We start from the raw sequence: 18,754 nt of genomic DNA, 5'->3' as shown, positions 1-18,754 counted from the left end.
AGAGAAAATCTTTTTGTGAATGTGTGTCCTTTAATAATGCCACTGCTATAGTATAATATGAAAAAAAACACCTATGCTTGTAAACAACATCTATAAAGAATGCTTGTGACAACTCTTCTCCTTAAATCCTACAAGAGTTTTATGTCCCCTGTTTAAAATGCCTACAAACTTTGGGGAAGGAGGAGTGAAGGTAGAGAGCTGCTCTGGAGCAAGCCCCAGTGGCTGAGTCAGACCATCCTCCTGTTCAATGTGAAATGTAGCATCTCAGCAGCCACAAAGCCGTATCTGTTTTTTTTAAAAAACCGCCTTTTAAAACATACTGATAGTTGATCAGTGTTCCTCCTATTAAAACCTTGCAAATGTGAACATTTACATTGAATTAATGTGATCTTTCTCTCCTTTGGCAGTTTGAAATCCAGTGGATGGTGATTCACTGTGACCCGCTTCGACCCCAGAGAGAAGGTTGTGGTGAGCTTCCAGCCAGGGTGAGCGGCGTTTTCATCCTTGCACTCTGGATAACCGGACTGCCATGAAGTCTGTATCTCCTGTGGGGGCACGAGCAGCCAACAGTAGCCTCATTTTCTTCCTTATGGCCAGCAATGTCTATTTTTAACATACCTGTCTGGAATCTGGTGCGTTTAGAAATCCAACCCCCCTCAGTGGCAGCCTCATTTTAACTCTTCCGTGACTTTCTTACTTTTTTTTCCTACCAACTATTTGGGACAGAAACTTTTAAAACATGTGCCTTGCAGAGAGGAGAGTTTTTTTGCAGATGCCTCACTGCATCTGCCTCCCTTACCAGCTCCCAGAGAGCGTTAGGGAGGGAAACCCGTGGCAGGAGGCGAAGGACATGCCCAGAGCAACAGCAGCAGGGCAAAGGGTTAAAGGAGCTGCTGTCATTCAATCCTTTCCTTCCCAGCCTTCAGCTTTCCTCCAATCCCCACTACCCTCTCCAAGGCCATTAATAAACCGACCTGAGGGGTGCCTGAAGCAGGGCTCACCTTTCGGCTGCTGGGCACACTTGGGGGTTTGGGTGTCAGGAGGCACCTAAAGAACTTCTAGACCATGGCGAGGGATGTCTGGGGCCTGGCCCCACTGCCTCTGGGGCTTTTTCTACAAATTATTTGCCTCTGCCTGGCTCAAGTAAGTTTACTCTGACTTTAACTCTGTTTTTCTCCTTTGCAGATAAGCCAGACAGAAATTGAGGTGAGTTTGGGGGAAGGGACAGTGCTCTATGCTCAGGGAAAGGCTCTGGGTGAAGTTTCCTCAGGCAACTGAAGGCAGCTTCCTATCATGCCCTGGTCCCAGCACAGGGAAGGGTTTTCAGTCCTTTTCTCCTCTGTGGTAGCTACGTTTTTGACTCTGACACAACACTGGCCCTTTTATAAGGGAAAGGAGAGCCGAGCTTAGGGAGGTGGGTGTCCTGTGCGAGCGCTCCTATACAGGGCTGCCCTGGGGGGCACCATGCCAGTGCCCAGGAGGATGGCAGGGCTTACACTCCATCTAAAAATATCGCCGGCTGAATTATTACTAGAAAGACTGGTCTGGGTCTGAGACTCAGCCGGAGTGCCGTGGGGCCGGGCGCGGGGCCGCGTCGCGGTGGCGCGCTCACAGAGCCCCATTGCGAGGGCCGCACTGGGCAGCCGGAGCGTGGTGAGGGGAGCAGAACCCCCCATTATGGGACCGGAGACCTGCGAAGCTGCTCAGGGAGAAAGCGTGGCCCTCGGCTTTCGCGCGCGGGCGGCGCTTCCTCATATCTCTCCCTCAGGAGCTGAGTACTACCACGTCTGTAGACATAATGTAATCCTGAGGTAAAAGGGAAAGTGCTGTAGTGGTGAACACAGTGCAGCAGGGAGAGTTGTTTTAAGTTTCCTTTGCTGGCACAAAGTCTTAGGAAATCTGTCTCTTTCATTTTGGCTGTATGAGTAATTAGAATAGCTTAGTGAATTTCAGTGCTTGCTTCGCAAAGATCATTCTGTTATTTTTGCCACCCTGTCACTACTGCATGGCTTTCAGATCCGGGATTAGGGGAGCCAAAGCTCCCCTCCGTGCTGCTGTGGCCCTGCCATTACCAGTGCTCCTCCAGCCTCACCTCCTGCTGGCACTGCGGGGTGCAGGCATGAAGCCGAGGGGTTCAGCACCTTACCCCATTCAGCCAGCGAGGTCATCGCTGTCGCCAGCTGCTAAAACTAAGATGGGATAGGGCTAGCGTGTCCTGACACAGCTGGTGTAAGGACACAGCTCCTCCTCATCAACCGTGACTCCCTGACCAGTCCAAAGGAGCCCTCTTCCGTTGTGCTTGTTCCCCCAGACTCGCTTTCACCTTGCTGCAGGTGTGCTGAGATCTAATTGCTCTTTTTTTTAACTCCTTGTTAGAGAGGCCCCCCTGGTCCACCAGGCCCCCCAGGCCCCCCAGGAGTTCCCGGTATTGATGGCATTGATGTAAGTGTTTCCCGCGCCCTGCCTAGGAAATGCCTCCTGCGTAGTCCTCATCATCAGCATTTGACCCTGAGGAGGCTTGAATTTGCCTCTCTCAGGTGTTGGGGGGGGGGGGGGCTGAGAAGGGGGAGGAGGAAAAAGGCATTTCAGATCATCTGCCATATGGAAAATATAGGATTATTATTACATGTAATCGTGGTCATATGCTATGATTATTTGACCTAACGGAGTGTAGGGGTTTTATAATTCTAATCTCAAAAGGAATTATGTAGTATCACTCCTATTAAAGCATGATAAGCATTTAGGGGATTATTCCTGATAGCAGCTGCTTTGTATTTTCTGCCAATTCCTGTCAGAACTGTCTGGGATTATTCTGATTAGTCTATAACAGAGATCATGTGTTTTTTTTCTCCATTTCCTGCAATAAGAATCAGTTTGGGATTATTCTTTATCCATAGTCTGTAAATAAGTGTTTTTCATGAGGGACCATGAAAGGCCTTTGTTGCTCTGACTGACACCTTCCCTTTTGTGTCTTGTTAGGGAGAGAGAGGTCCTAATGGCCCCCCAGGTCCACCGGTAAGTGATTTTGGCTACTTTGCATTACCTCCTGCAAGAGCAGAGGTACAAAGTTATGTTTATTCTTCCTCTCGCTGTCTCTGCTTCCTCCTCTGAAACTTACTTAACTGTCCATTTAAATCCTGAAGGGGCCAGATGGGGACGCAGGCAAAGCAGGATCCCCTGGCCTGCCCGGAGAGCCAGGCGCTGATGTGAGTACACTTGACTTTTTCTGGATTTTTTTTTAGGAAAAATACTTGGTTTTAGTCTATTTCTGTAAAAGCGTGACCTCTTTTTGAGGTTTCTGGCTTCCCCACAACTTTCAGCGAGGGCCAGCAGCGCGCGCGGTGGAAGAGGCGCCTTCTCCAGGTTGAAAGGCGCTCTCTCACAGGGACAGAGCCGGGGCAGCCGGGCTCCGCAGCCGCCCTATGGCAGGCAGAGGCGGCCGAGGAGCAACAGAGCGCGGGTTGTTGGGCGCTGCTGCAGTGGGACCGAAGGAGCCCTGGAAGGGTCACACATACTGGCCCTGCAGGTGGCCATGCTGCTGGCCACAGGCTTGCATGAGGTGCTACGGGCACAGCACCCTCGGTCCCCAGCAAGCCCTATTTCTAAGAAACAGTAAGAGAGCAAGGGAGCTCAGTGATAAGTGAAAGACGGGTAAGAAAGGGAAATCTCCATAACAGCACCCCTCTTCAAGGCTGTGGCTTGCTCCACCTGCTGGGGTTGGGGTGGCCCTCAGTCCCCTGGAAGCAGCCTCAGGTCCCCCCATGAGGAGCAAGGAGCAGGGCACGGAGGGCAGACCCCAGCAAGGGGCTAGCCGCAGCCGAGAGCGCCACTGGCGCGCCAAAGAGGGCGCCGCAGCCGGGGCAGCCACAAAGGGCGGGAGAGACCCGCTGCCCCTGCGCCGCGGGGGGCCTGCAGGGGGCGCCCGCGCCCGGCGGCGCGCGCCCGGCCCGTAACGGTCACCGCGGGAGGCGGGGCCGGCCGGGGGCGGTGGGCTGGGTAAGGAAAGGTGACGTTTAACGGGGGAAGGGGAGGTTGTTTTTAATTATTTAAAGATCTAATTAGTCTGTTGCTCACAAAAAGGAGAAAATGGGAGGATCCAGCGTGTAGTTAGTATACCACGGTYGTGATGAGTTCAGTCAGGATGCTTTAAATTTGTAACCATGCAATGTGAACTGGAAGAAATACCTCTATTGCTTGTAAATATTTCTATTATGACATTTTTATAGTAGCTAGTCAAGCTGTAATAAAATCATAATGGAAATGTTACATTACAAATTATGATAATGAGAACCAGTCTTCCAAGGACTGCAGTTTACTTACAACAGTAACCACATACATCAGCTTCACAGTAATTTAAAATAAAATTCTGATGATACCTATATATAGTATGCAGGCCTGTGTATTTGTTGTACTGCATAACTGAGAAACTTAGGAGTTTATAACTGCAGAAAACCATTTAGGTAAGCTTCTGTTATTAAAGTGAATGGATATGCTTTTACTCAACTGAAGCTTAACAATGATTTTAAACTGTGTTTCTGGGAGAAACTATGATTTCAGTACTGCTGTTATTCTGAACCCCCCACCTACACTTCAGCCATTGCAGAGCCTATATCTGCTAATGTATCTTCCTTTCTCTGTGGAAGCTGAAGAATAAAGGTTCAAGATCATCTACTGTTGATGGAATGTTTGGTTATATCTCTTGAATAAATTAGTGGCAATAAAAATACCTCCTTACATTATGGGAAACTTTTCATATTTCTCTTGAGACCAGTGTTTAAAAGCATTTTTTGCTATGAAGTCAATTTTTGCATTAGTACTTGGATATTATGCCAGAATGTAGGCAAACTGATGTTTAATTTACATAAGTGGTAGAATACTTTTTATAAATTAAAATGTAAAAAACACAGAATATGTGTGGCAAATTAATAAACTAGAGAATATTAAAAATGATATAAATTAAAAAGCCTAATATTTCTGGAAGATTACAATACCATTAATGTTGTCCATTAATGTTGTTTGTTTATTGAAAGATATTTAGTGGAGATGGAGCTAACACAATCTGTAGTTAGACTGTCAAAATTCTATATTTTTAAGAGGAAATGGACTTGCCAATACAGTATTTCATACCAGCTTCATTTTTTTCTGAGAGCAATGCAGGCCACAACCCATTTGTACATGTAAAAAACCCATAAGCAGACCATATCTTTAAAAATCATTGCCTCCTATAATTTTCACTTAAGGCATGGTTTTGTTCTCATTACCAGAATTCATAATAACACACTCCTGTGAAGCAAAGCTTTTAAAATTCACACCAGCTTTTAATATTTGTTTGCACTTGCATGTTCCCTGGTATTAGTGGATGAGTGAAACAATAATACTAAAATACTGTATTCTGAAAGGGTAAATTTTTTTTCTTCAGTTGAAGACAAAACATAGGACTTAATTGTACTCCCACTGTGCATTCCACTTTTAATTGAGGTTTTAGGTTTATAATACCTTCTCGTATTTTTTAATTGGAAAGGCAGTTCTGACTTTTTAAATCTTATTTCTCTTTCAAAAATTATTTCAGTGCCAGGTTTAATAGAGTGAGTAAAAATCCTGCACAATAATTGCCTATAATGATCATGTAAACTTTAGAAAGCAAATTGTCAGAGAAAACATCCTTTTGGGTCAACACTGAATTGTTAGAAGTGCACCAGAAAAGGAAAGTTTTGGACAAACATAAAAGCAAGGCTTTTCTTATGGAGCTCTGGAAAGTTCTAAGTCATATAAGTTGATTAAAATGTCGAAAGCAAAAGAAAACAAAAGAACTCTGGGTGAATTCCCAGTTACAATATCAGGATTGGTTTTTGATTTTAGCCAGATAGACAAGTATGGTCCAAAGAGAAACCTCAAGCCTAGCCTGGCAGCCTTGTTGATTTTTCATTCAGAGGATATGGCCAATAGAGAATGTTCTAGTTTATATAAGCTGAGGCAGCCCCCATAGCTGCTTCTTCCCCAAGGAGATGTGAGTTTGTTAGTTATTCCTAATTGCCCTGTGTGGCCATCGGAAAGCTGGGGAATGTCATTTCCTTCAGGACTGAATAACAAGGTACAGCGGCTGCTGATGTGGACTAATGTGGTCTTCAGACTGAGGTCATGGCGGGCATTGCTTCAGTAAAGCCACCAGCCTGAGGGAAAAGAGACTGAAATATAAATTTCTGTCCTTTAATAATGGCTGACAAGAAGGAAGGGGAAAACTTTCCTCAGGGTGGCTTCTGATACTATTGCTGAACTTCTGCCTATGTTTTCTTCCTCAGTAATTAGTATTTCAGCATTTTAGTGATACAAAAGAGGGAAAGATGCAAAGAAGACTCTATGTGGTTCAGGAAACTCATCTGCATCATTTTATGACTCTCCATGTACAGGTCTGTGTCCATTCTCAGGATACAGCTGTTTGCAATAAACTGTTTAACTGTTTGCCTAGTCAGCCAAGGCTTCAGCTGGTCCATGTAGCTGTGACTTGCAAATGTATAGTGCTAAGCCCTGGCTCCAAATGATTATAACTCCCTGTTTTAAAAATAGGACCCAGAATTTAAAACCATGAGCAATATTTTATTTTAGGATAGTTAAGGTTGATTGTCATTAAGTCCTTGTCTCCTGAGGATTCGCTGAACCAAAATATGGCCTGATGTGTGGTGAAGGTAAACAGAATCCCCAAATCTGTGTCTGTACAAATTGATTTTAGTAACACATAATTCTTATGGACAATCTGAAAATTCACTTTTTAAAATCCCATTGAAATGCACGTGTGGAGAAAGGGGATGAGAAAGCTTCTATGAAAGGCCACCAGTCTTCCCTGAGTGATTTCAGATACTCAGTTGTCCTGAGAATCTTGACACTTCTTCCAGTTCTTAAATATGGGAAATTTATTAGAAAGGGAAAACACTGAGATTTGTGATTTTTAACCTGAGCCATGAACTAAGTTCATCAGTCTCACATTCCAGTAATTTTCTCTGATTTGGAGAAATTTTAGATAATTTCAGATTACGTTTGGTTTAATTGTAATTTAGCTGAATAATTGTTGAAGGACACATATCACAAACACTGATGCTGGTCACCAGAAACTGGTACTTTGAACCTGGGCAGTGTTTGAATGTAAAGTAGAGCTGTATCTCTGCTCCAACTGTACATGTGAATAGACATATGAGTTRTAAGTCTCCTGCACTTACTTATTTATCTCATGTAATAGGTTAATTATTCTATGTTTTAGAATGTTTTCTGTTGGGATTAAAAAGAACACAAGTAACCTTTGCATTAACATTTTATACCTTACTTCCACAGGGACTTACAGGCCCTGATGGATCACGTGGAGCAACAGGACCAAAAGGACAGAAGGTAAAAGCAAAACTATATGTTAAATTATGGACTGCTTTTTTTTAAACAACTTTTTTTTTTTTTGTATGCAACTAATGCAGTGCTGCAGCCTTTCTTAGAATATTAAAACACATGTGGAATACAGGTATTGATGCTGTTGGGCCCTTCTTACATGGTACCCTCAGCCAGCAATAAAGGAGAGTGGCATTACATTGATGGCATTAAGATTTACCATCTTCAGTAACCGTAAAACTCTTTCCATCGTGTTGTGCTGTCACGGTGGGAACCTGAACACTGAATCTTGAGTTCATCAGCAATCAGACAAACAAAATGTAGAAATACACTTTAGAAGTCAGAGTAACCAATGCCTTTGAATTATTTTGGGAAAAGAAGGGCCTGATGCTGTCTTTTTCATATGGAATATTAAGTCTTTCCTTTATATCAAGTTTCTCTGAAACTAGTATAGTATTAATTAAAGTGAATAATGTTTGCGGAATATGTCTACCAAATGATACCTGCCAAAAGACAAGAGCATCTTCCTGTATGTTGTATAGAAAACTAGAAAGACTGCATTTTTATCTTTTTCAGGGTGAGCCAGGACTGCCAGGTGGTCGTGGATTTCCAGTAAGTAATACATTTCCTATATGAAGAGGATTTTTAGACCTTAACTATCAATATAAAGGATTCCTATTGCTAAATGTAGTGAAGAAAAGTAAGAAAATATTTCTGAGATTTCAGAGAATTCGTAAGTTTATAAAGTGGCATGTAAAGAAGCCTTCTTTTCTTCAAATCAAAATGTGCAGTTTTCATTATTGGGGAGGGCATATTCAGTTTGCATGCTGTAAAAAAGAAGGGAGTATCTGTGATGTGGCTGCATATTTTGGAAGGATAGTTACTGTTGCTTTCCATCTCTGTGCAAAGGCTCTGGAGGCAGGCGAGTTCATGTTTTATGTGGATAAGTTAATCTAGTCTTTACTGTTTCAGCTTCTTACCATGTGTTTAAAAGTTGGAATGACTGAAGTATAAATGCAGTATAGGAGTTCCTGTGCTGTTCCATTTGAAAATAAGACAAAATATGAGAAAGGACATTTGAAGAGTACTGCTCAGATTTACATGCAGATAGATTTAACATCTATCTTTGGGGGCTGTAAAGAACTGTGAATTTCAGGAATTTGCAGGGTTAGAGAAGTGGATGGTGGCTGGCATGCAGAAACTCAGTTTATATAGGAAACTAGGAAAATATCAAATAAAATGGCTACTGGAACAACATGAGTGGTCTAAAATTGTCATATGGCTGCACAGAATAAATTGATTTAATTAAGAATTAGATTCCTTTTGGAGAAATAGTTGGGATTAAATAGAAAATGCATTGTATTCCAAAATAGCATTCCTTTTCACGAAATTCTGTAGCTTTGACTGTATCTTTTTATTTTTGATGCTGTACTATTAACTTTTATTACATTTTTTAATAGAATCATTTTGATATTCAGCCATAGAGGAAATTATATTGTTATTCTTGAAGAGGTTACATGAAAGACTTGTTCAGGCTTAAGATGAATCATTCTGTGTGGACATTTATATTTAATTTTCATAGATGCATGTTTCCTACCTGAAAATCTGGAGCCTGGAATAAATAGGTTATACTTTATAACAGCTGGTCAATCTATAGACTCAACATATAAATTTAGTCACAGAAGACTTCTAGGTAGACTGAAAGGCCTGATTTTGACTGTTTTTTGTTTCTTTTCATTTTTTTGCTGCCAAGTAGTTAGGGAAATAATTTCTGAATTGTTTGAAATAGATCTTAAAATGTGCAGATGGATTGAAGAGACAGGTTGACTTTGTCAGGTTCATTATCCAGATGGTATAGAAAAACTGTTTATAAAAAGAACTACTGGATGTGAGGAAAAATGGGTAATAATTACTGAAATATTAGAGGTTGAAATATCATAGGAAAAACTGTTCAACTCAAATAGGAACTGAGAGTTGGGGAAAGTRTACATTATTTTATCTCATCATTGACAGACTAGTGTGAGACAGAATAATGTAAGAGTCTTCAGGAAAAGCAGGTATATAAAACATATAAAAGAGGGTTAATCTCAACTTAGAGGTGGAGATGTTACTATGGAAAAGCAGCAAACTGGGCCAACTTGTCAAGGTTACTGCTGATTCCTTTCAGAGTAGCATTTATCTGATTCAGGTCTTTTTTGTGACCATATTTTGAGGCTGTAAAAGCAATAAATCTTATGAGAATTTGGACCATTGTTGAGAGTTTAGTAATCTTTGTTTGACCTGAAACTTCATGTCTTCTGGTGATACACTTCAGTGAACCTCAGTAGGGATTGACTTTAGAGCTGTTCTGCCTCTGATTAATAAACAGCTGAACCTTCTATTTAAAGGCGTCTGCAGGAATATGTATAACTATGAGATAAGAATTGTTAGCTGTTTAAGGGTAAGAGAAAAGATGGATTTACTGAAGCCACCTCATGATAATACTGAAAACTATAATTTCCCTGTTAATTATTAAGGTCAGATGCATCTTATTTCTGTTAACTTATATTGCATATTTTAGGAAGGAGCCCAGTATTTGATTTTCTGGCTTCACAGTTGTTAACCTGTGTATTCTGAAACCATATGGAAAGATTAATGCTCAAAATAATTTCATAGGGAAATTACATATATACAAGATATTCTTTTGAAGAATAGCTTTAGACAGCTGAAGAAATGGCGCAGTTAGTGAAAATTTCTCAAAATGGCTAATACAAGTCATCTTGACTTTAATGAGATTAAACTTATTTTTCACTTGAGTCATGAAACTAATCTACAAACTGAAGGGTTGGTGTGGTAGTGATGGAGTGTGATGGTTCTAATTCTGTTTCAGAGGCTTTTTAAGAAGCTTTTACTAGAAGTGAGAAGTGATGGGGCTGTTTAACCTTTCCAAGTCTTTGACTTGATCTGTGAGACCTCATTTATTAGAAACATAGTGAGCACTCTTATGATCATGCATACTAGTTACATGATTAATTGAGTATTTGGGTATAATTAGCTTTCTATGCTGCTTTGAATTCTGTCAGTGACCTTTTGTAAGTAGAGTAGTCTCTCTGGATGGCTATCTAAAGACTTCATTTCTCACAGAATAAACTGCTTGCATTGTTAAAATGCTAGGTGCAAACAGAAAGTCAGAAGCCTTGGCTACAACCTTCATTAATTATAAATTATTATTATCACTGTTTTTCAAGCTCATCCAGTGGGATTTTTTTTCCAAGTTAGGACTTCAGGGTAACTGAAAAAGCAATGTTAAGTATCTGAAGTTTTATATACATTGTTTGCTTTTCTAGTTCTACCATGTATTCTTCCCTAGAACATGTCCTGGCTGTCTTCAGTTTCTTCTTTCCTCTMCCTTTCCTTCTTTTTTTCCTGCTTCATCATTTACTTTCATCTTATTCTCTTTGTCTCTTCTTTTTGCTGATAGTCTCTCAAATGACAAATTTACAAAATTATTGGAATACTTCAGATAGATAAATTCATTTAATTTACTACCAAATATGCTGATGTCTCTGATGTGGCCAAGGTAAAAGGAACTGGGACTGCTACATTCAGTGCATTTACTGCACCTTTCAGTTCACAAATACTGATATGTGACTTCTCATGGAGGATGGCACAGCCCCCCACTGACAGTGTGGAAGCACTTCCCTCATCTGCGGGGTGTGTGCCTCTGAACAGGCACTTTCAGTCTGGGGTAACTGACTGTGCACAAACCTGTGCTCCATGGGTCAGATAAGCACCTCTCAAACAGGCATCAGGTGTCCGGGGAGCTAAGGCTGCAGTYCCAGGCTGTGTGGAGAGGCTTCCTCTTTAGGGCACAGGGACGGCTAGTGGGGATCATTAACTGCTGTGTGAAGAATATTTAAACGGGAACCTGCAAGTAGTCAGTTTCCTTCTTTCAGGGATAGGTGATATTATAATAATATATCCTTATTGCAGATAAGTCCTGTCAGGAAAGATTTCATTTGTGTAGTGAAATACAGGCATTTATAATACAATACATTGCAGCAAGTTACTGTTAAGTAGTTGCGAAGAAGTTATTTGGGTTAGGCAAGAAGTTGTTTACTTTCTCCTGTGGTTAAGTGGATAAAATATAATTACTCTCTTAAATTACTCTCTTAAATACAATATTTTGTGGCTTGTAAACTCCACTCAGCCCTGGTGCTTTATTACATCAAATCTCCTGAACATTTAAACATGTTTATAACTTTATGTGCCAACTGTTCCGTATACTCCATTGGTACTATTCTTAAAATCATCCATTTGCTTCAGAAAAGCAAGACTGAGGGCTCTGTTTTCTTGGGTGTAATGTATTGTCCAAATAAGCAGAAGAGCATTTATGTCTTGGACTCTTCTCATTAAGATGATTCAGAGCAATGTTGATGGAAAACGTATTTGCATTTTGGAGCAGTTTTGGAGCAGGGAGAGTTTGGTGCTCTTTCTGATCACCAAAAGCACTAGTTTAATGGATTTAGGCCGTGGAGAAGCACTGCCAAAAATGTTTTTTCCTCTTTTATTATCAATTTAAGTGCACTGTTAGGAGGAAATTTTTATATCATTGATGTGTTTATCTTGATGCTTGATGATTAGCTAAACCCCAAAGCTTTAATCTCTTCATTCCTTTGTGGAAGTATACATGTTTGTAAATATGTGCAAATAAATAATACTGCAAGGCAGCTTAATCAATAATTTAATTTGCTTCTGATACAGATTACCTAATAATAAACTCATTAATGTTTAACATTTGTTGAAGTTTTCAAAAATATTTCCCAGAATCAAGCATCAGTGTTTTGTACTTTTTTTTACCATAAATATTCTGTTCTTGGCAAACATCGGATTGGGTGTGGAATCTGCCCCCCCCCCCCAAAAAAAAAAAACAACTGACCTTTTTTTGTATTTCACAGGGCAAAGGACTTCTTGGACCACCTGTAAGTGTCATTTTCTACAATTCATAAATATACTGTTTAATAAATCAAAGTGATTCAGTGAAGAAAGGGACTATTGTTTTAATGCTAATACTCTGTTTCTGTTATGCATGCTTTCTTTTCTAATACTGAGGTTATTTAAGTTTGTGGTGTATTGGGCAAGAATACTGATGACTGACTGGGAGAATTATTTGTTCTCACTCCTTGTTCCTTGTTACACAGGTATTATATGATATAAAAATGCTATTTAATATGGTTGTTACAGGGTCCAGCTGGTGCAGCAGGACTTCCTGGTGAAGTAGGCCGTGCTGGTCCACCTGTGAGTACTACTGTGTTTGCTAAAAGCATAGATTTATTCAATGGCTACAAGGTACTTCTAGAAAAAATGTGTAATTACTGTGCCATCCAAACATGTTTGGGCTATAACAACACTTGAAAACATAAGTTTTGTTCCTCTACAGAGATTGCTAGTAGAGGAAAGACTGTGTTTGGTGAAGCTTATCAGAAATAACAATTAATAGCACGAAGTTATGGCCACCCATGAGATTAGAATGAAATGTTTCATATAGTGTTTCATACCCTACTTCTCCCCTTCTTCAAAGAAAGTTAAAATCATAAAGCAAACCAGCCAGAAATACTGGAAATATGAAAGTTAACATTACATGTTGTACTTTAGCTTTACTCCTGTCTTCTCACATATACAGTATGGTACATGATCGTATAGTGTTTCCATTATCCATTTGCATATCAGTGAACGTGGCAGTTCAATATTTCTTCTTAGTCTCGTTATTCAGTGTGACTCCATCTACTGACTATACTCCTAAAATGTTTGCTCAACTTCAGCATGCTGTCATATGTTGACTCCATACTTTACCACTGAAATTAAAATTGAAACCAAATGTTGATTTTTTTTTAATTGAAATCTGAAATAGTATTGGAATTGTTTAGTGAAGCCTACTTTTTAACACATACCTCCCCCAATGTGTTGTGGTCAGTCATATAAATGAATATAAAAATAGTATTAAAACTGCCAATCTGGTTCAGAAAATCTGTTTAGCTGACTATCTTGTCTCTAGCAAGGGCAATAATGGATACTTAGGGAAGTGTACAGGACAGGCAATTCATAAAATGACATTTTTCTGTCACACTGTTGCACCTTCCGGTAATTGGCAGTTCCGAGACCTCCTGAATCAGAAATTGCATCTGGACTACCTTGTACAGTAGCTATATGTAGGCCTATCCTCCATTAATTTGGTCTGTCCCTTTTTGAATCCATTTATACCAAGGGCCTCCACAACACACTATGACAATGAGTTCCACAACATAATTAYACATAGTGTGGAAAAGAACTATTCCTTTTTAGCGTTTTTAACTGATGTCTCTATATCTCATGTACTGTGAGAACTAGTGAGTAATTTTTCCATATTTATCTTCATTGCATTTATGATTTAATAACATTTCATACATAATATGGAAATTACAACTTTAAGTTAAAAGGTGGGCCCAGTTGGAAGGTTTATTTTATTTAAAAGTATTCAGAAAAAATAATTAGCAGAGGTTCTGCATTGTCTTTACTTCTGAAAACACTAGGCATTGAAATTTCACAAACAGGAAAAGATTCCAACTTGACCGGTTCAACTTGGGCTCTGAAAAAGTGGATTTTTTTTTTCTTTTTCTGCTTTGGACATTTTTGCCAGTTGCTAAGATTTTTTAATTCAGATCTTAATTAACAGCTATGAAATAAAGGAGTGTGTAGATGACCCTGCAGTCACATGCTTTAGATTTCTAAACTAGGTGAAAACTATTTGGTTTTTTGTAGAGTCACACAGCCAGCTCAGTGAACTGTAGGATACAAACAGAGTAAGTTAAGATTCATGCTATGCTGGAGATTCCTTTAGTACCGTATCAGTCATTTTACTTCAGTATTTTTCAGAGTGCCTATCATTGTGGTACTCAAGTACTTGAGTAGTAAAAATAATGCAGTTTAAGAATTGCCCTATGCGTCTTGAATAATTTTTAAAGCATGGGTTATAGCTCTTTAAAATGCAAAAGGCATTGCTATGAATTCTGCTATTGGAGCCATATTGTGGGTTTAGGTCTTATTGGCTGCTTAACATGTCCTTCTGTGGCTACTTCGCTCTTGACTGTTGTGTGGTATGAATATGTAACTGTTGGTGTCATTACTGCTATGAATTAACAAAATTATTTTACATTTTTTTAGGGAGATCCGGGAAAAAGAGGACCACCAGGACCACCAGGACCACCAGGTCCTCAGGTAAATGATTATCTTTAATATGTGCTAATGTCTGAATTATATACTGTTATAATATTTACTATTTACTATTTTACTGTAATAATTACTGAGTTATGTACTAGCTGCAACTATTGTTGCAGCTTGAACACAACTTCTCCTGAAGTCATACAGCTGAATAACAACTTTAGGATATCCCCAGGCTATATTAAATCATAAAATCTACAGACTCATGTTCAAAGGGATGAACATGGGGTATGACTCTTGTAATGGTATCAACATTTCATCTTCCATTTAGAAAGCAAGTTTCTAGTCCTTATGATTATAAAATATGGTTTGAGATGTAAAAGATCTAATTTCTGTAATGATGTCTTCCTGTCTCTGCAAATAATCTTGAACTGTAACTTTTACAGATTTTAAACTTCTCTGTGAATTACAGTACTAATGTAGATGTAGTCTGTATTGGCTGTCACCAGGATTACCTCAGCTGTAGACTCTTGTTTATCTGGAGGAGAAAAAATTAATATTTGGCTCATCACCTTGAGCAGTATATGCTCCCGGGTGGGTTAAGTACTAATAACTTTCTTGCAGCCTTGCTGCTTGCAGTGGATATAAGAAAGCTTTACACCACTGCTTTGCCTCTCTAGGAGTGTGACTGTCCTCTCCGGGCCTCTCTGGAGGAGGAATCTTTGTCATGCATTTACCTTTGTGATATGACTATTTACCTGCCCAGAGAGGCATAACTAAGAGTCTGGCAGATGCATCACAGGCTGGGTGCTGTAAAATGCAGATTGCTGGGAAATGTGGTTGTGTCACATTAATGTCTCTTTAAAAGCCATACTGTTCTGCTGCTGGACAGACCCTAAATCCATATACTTTATATAGGCCATGTTTCTTGTTTTCATGAAAGTTGCCAGAGACTTTGCAGAGGCTTTGTAGAAAATCAGATCACGCTTTGAATGATAAAGTGGTGAGCAGTGTTTAGGAAAAAAGTAAAAGGCAATCCTCAATAGTAGTGTATGCTGCTTCTATTCAGAAATCTAGAGGGCAAAATCATCAATTAAGTGCCACAGTCCCACTACAGTCAATGGCATTAAGGCCCCAAACATACCCTCAGCTTACTTTAAACCCTACTGTATGAAAGGAGACTGGCTCACACCTTAAACTCCTCTATGCTTCTCCCTGGAACTGACTGTGTTCCATCCCACTGGGGCTTAGAGAATCCAGCTGCTGCCATGAAGTCATATTTCTCCCTGTTGTGCCTCACAAGGCTCCCATTAGCTTCCAGTAAGTGTGTTTGATTTAATATGAGAAATGGCCTTCCCCCCACTGAGTCCATCTCTTTGTACACAGATCTCTAATTTATTGCAATTCCAGTAACAGACAGACATCTCACTCATCTATCAATACTTATGGGATTATTTTCTCTGTAAAGATCTGAATCTTGTTTTGAAATGGATAGTAGTAAGTTTTTTTTTTTTTTTTTTTAAAGATATCCTTACTGCAGAATTGTTTTGGGTTCTGTTTGAAATCTGTGGGGTTTGGATAATGCAAGGAATTAATTTTACCTCTGAATACTTCTCTAAATATTGAAACTCAAAAATCAGTTTTTATTAAATCAAAGGTTTAGGAATACCCTTCTATGGATGTAACATGAAACCTTGCTACAACTGACCATCAGGTTGATTACAGATACATTAGTAAGTCAAATGATAAGTCTGGAGAATCTGATATTTGAAAAAAAGCTGGACAATCTGAATTCCTACATAACTTCTGATTTGAATGTATAGCTCAAATATATTTGCCTTATATTTAATAGAAAATCTGTTTTAGGTAGCTTAAAAAATAAAAGTAAGACTTTGTTTTTCAGGAAAGTTGATCAAAGTTAGAGGATAGGATTTTGCAAGTACCTAGAAAATCCTAGAAGTTAGATGCTCTTCATATCAGAAATGCTTTTGGTAGATTACACTTCTGATTTCAGCTTCATATAGTAGAATTTCTGCTTTCCATTGCTGTATTATCTAGTCAGTCAGATCTCGGGTTTTGTTTGCTTATTTGTTTGCTTGTACTGACTTTGATTAATTTCATTTAATTTAGGGAACAATTGGCCTGCAAGATGGTGACCCATTGGTAAGATATTTGTGTACATTTTTTTTTAAACATCATCTCAGACAACTTTATCCAAGCTACATGGTACTAACTATATGGATGCTTTTCAGTGTCCCAATGCTTGTCCACCTGGTCGCCCAGGACATGCTGGCTTAATGGGAATGAAGGTAAGAGAATCTGTTTATTTGAACACATTCCTTACAGAGATACTATCTCAAAGCACAAGGGAGGGGACTTGCTGGCTTGACAGAAGGGCAGTTCACTATTCTTTTCAATAAACGTTGCATTGGTGTGGATACTTAGAGTTATTTCAGCTCTGCCAGAATAACCTCTCATTGTTGAAATCTCTTATTGCTGTAATCTTCAGGGTAAAATTTGTGTATGGTGCTGAAAGGATTAGAGTATACTAAGGAATGTTTCATTCACTTTCCAGAGCATTTGTAATCTGACAGCTCCAGAAACTCTAGACACTCCCCTAGATCCTGGTCTTTTTTTCTTTTCACAGAAGACCTGTAACATAGTAAATTGAAATGAACATCTTTTGAGTCTCATTTTATCTGAGATCTTTTATGTATTCTTTGCCTGATTTCTAGGAATACTATTGGCCTGAGGAAATCATTAGGTGATAACCTGAGAAGAAGTAGTAACCTGTCTAGAAATAATGCCTTGTTAGATCTAGAAACAGATCTTTTTGAAGCTGGTGCTGTTTTTTTTCTTAATATGCAGTATGAATTAGATAGATGAGGTAGCACTGGCAAATGGGGATTGTAGAGGGACAGAGAGATAGTTCTAAGGAGTCTGTATCTATTTTTCAAAACTCTGTATTTTAATTTTGAATAATCTCTAATTATTTGTTTATTTTTCTTTTACATTTATTTTAGGGACAGAAAGGTTCAAAAGGAGAGTCCGGTGAACCAGGAAAACAAGGCTATAAGGTAAAAAAAAAAACACAAAAAAACACACAGAAAAAGAGGAATGACTGCTGTGGTTAGCAAGCCAGTAGTAGTTTAGCCTCATCTTCAAAAAAAGCTTTAGAATTCATTAAAACTATTTATTGTTTTTTCCAGAATGCATGAAGAGATACTACTTATCATAATACTCCAGAGTAATGAAAGTCACACCTCTATTATTCGTTCACCTCTCCTCTGTATTTTTCATGACACAGAAGTTAGTACTGCCATACTCCTCTTGCTTTTTATTTTGATCATTCAAATTTAATTATTATGAAACTTGTGGCAAGAATTGAAGTGGGATTTATTAATTGGAAATCATCCAAAGATTTATATGCATAAGAATTCTGTGGATTTACCGAGGATATTATTCTGTGTTACAGTTGAGTAGTAAGAGGGACAGGAAGAATGAGAGGGAAAAGTTTATCTTAGAGGGAAAGGACACAGTATAAGATCAGAGGCAAAGATTGATTATAATAGTAATAAAGAGGCCAAATATGATTCAGCTTGAAGGCTGAACTGTGTGCTCCTTTAAAGTGTTTTGTCTGACTTAACCTTGTTTAATGTTGAGATTTGCACTGCCTTGGTCTATGTTTCAATGTTTTCGTCAAAGGAATTTTTTTTCATGCATAGACATTCTAAATACTTTTGAAAATTAAATCACCTTGAAAACAGGAGAAAAGTTTTTACAAAAAAACAGCTCTCTATTCCTGAGTATATTGAGAAGAAAATTTATTGAAAAAAAACTCCCTCATTTTTCTTCTGAATTTTGAGCTGTTGTCTTATTATGCTCCAAAATCCATCTATGCAAATTAAACTGGCAGGAAATACTGTAGTGTGTACTGTCATTGTATGAGTGAGGCTATCATCTAATCTAATTGGTGTTTGAACAGATAAGGTCACTATATGCTATTTTGATTTTCAAAAAATTCTGAAGCAGGGTGTGCTGATGTGGTGAAGAGCTACTGACATATCCAGTCCATTCACATGTTCACATATACCTTCATTACGTTCTTAAAAAGAACAAAGAAACCTACAAAGATTAATGTTGAGGAAAAAATGGATGATTAAGAATAAAATATCTTTACTTTATCCTGGGATTGCTTTGAAATTATCCT

At 39.0% G+C, this 18,754-nt stretch overlaps 1 protein-coding gene across 1 annotated transcript in view; it reads left to right on the top strand.

Moving 5' to 3' along the window:
- Positions 1-18,754, top strand: part of COL9A1 (collagen type IX alpha 1 chain) — a 71,941-nt gene that overhangs the window by 18,315 nt on the left and 34,872 nt on the right. The window contains exons 6-18 of the mRNA XM_026089995.1: positions 408-485; positions 1,186-1,206; positions 2,377-2,442; positions 2,980-3,015; positions 3,144-3,206; positions 7,324-7,377; positions 7,945-7,980; positions 12,306-12,329; positions 12,592-12,645; positions 14,548-14,601; positions 16,675-16,707; positions 16,797-16,853; positions 17,568-17,621. Of these exons, the coding sequence (XP_025945780.1) occupies positions 408-485; positions 1,186-1,206; positions 2,377-2,442; positions 2,980-3,015; positions 3,144-3,206; positions 7,324-7,377; positions 7,945-7,980; positions 12,306-12,329; positions 12,592-12,645; positions 14,548-14,601; positions 16,675-16,707; positions 16,797-16,853; positions 17,568-17,621 (630 nt within the window). The remainder of the gene's footprint in view (positions 1-407; positions 486-1,185; positions 1,207-2,376; positions 2,443-2,979; positions 3,016-3,143; positions 3,207-7,323; positions 7,378-7,944; positions 7,981-12,305; positions 12,330-12,591; positions 12,646-14,547; positions 14,602-16,674; positions 16,708-16,796; positions 16,854-17,567; positions 17,622-18,754) is intronic.

This window comes from Apteryx rowi, unplaced genomic scaffold (genome assembly GCF_003343035.1).
Source record: "Apteryx rowi isolate R43461 unplaced genomic scaffold, aptRow1 scaffold_84, whole genome shotgun sequence".
In the NCBI taxonomy this organism is placed as follows: Eukaryota; Metazoa; Chordata; class Aves; order Apterygiformes; family Apterygidae; genus Apteryx; species Apteryx rowi.
Note: the sequence above shows the minus strand (reverse complement) of the source record. Positions and strands in the feature narration are given on the sequence as shown.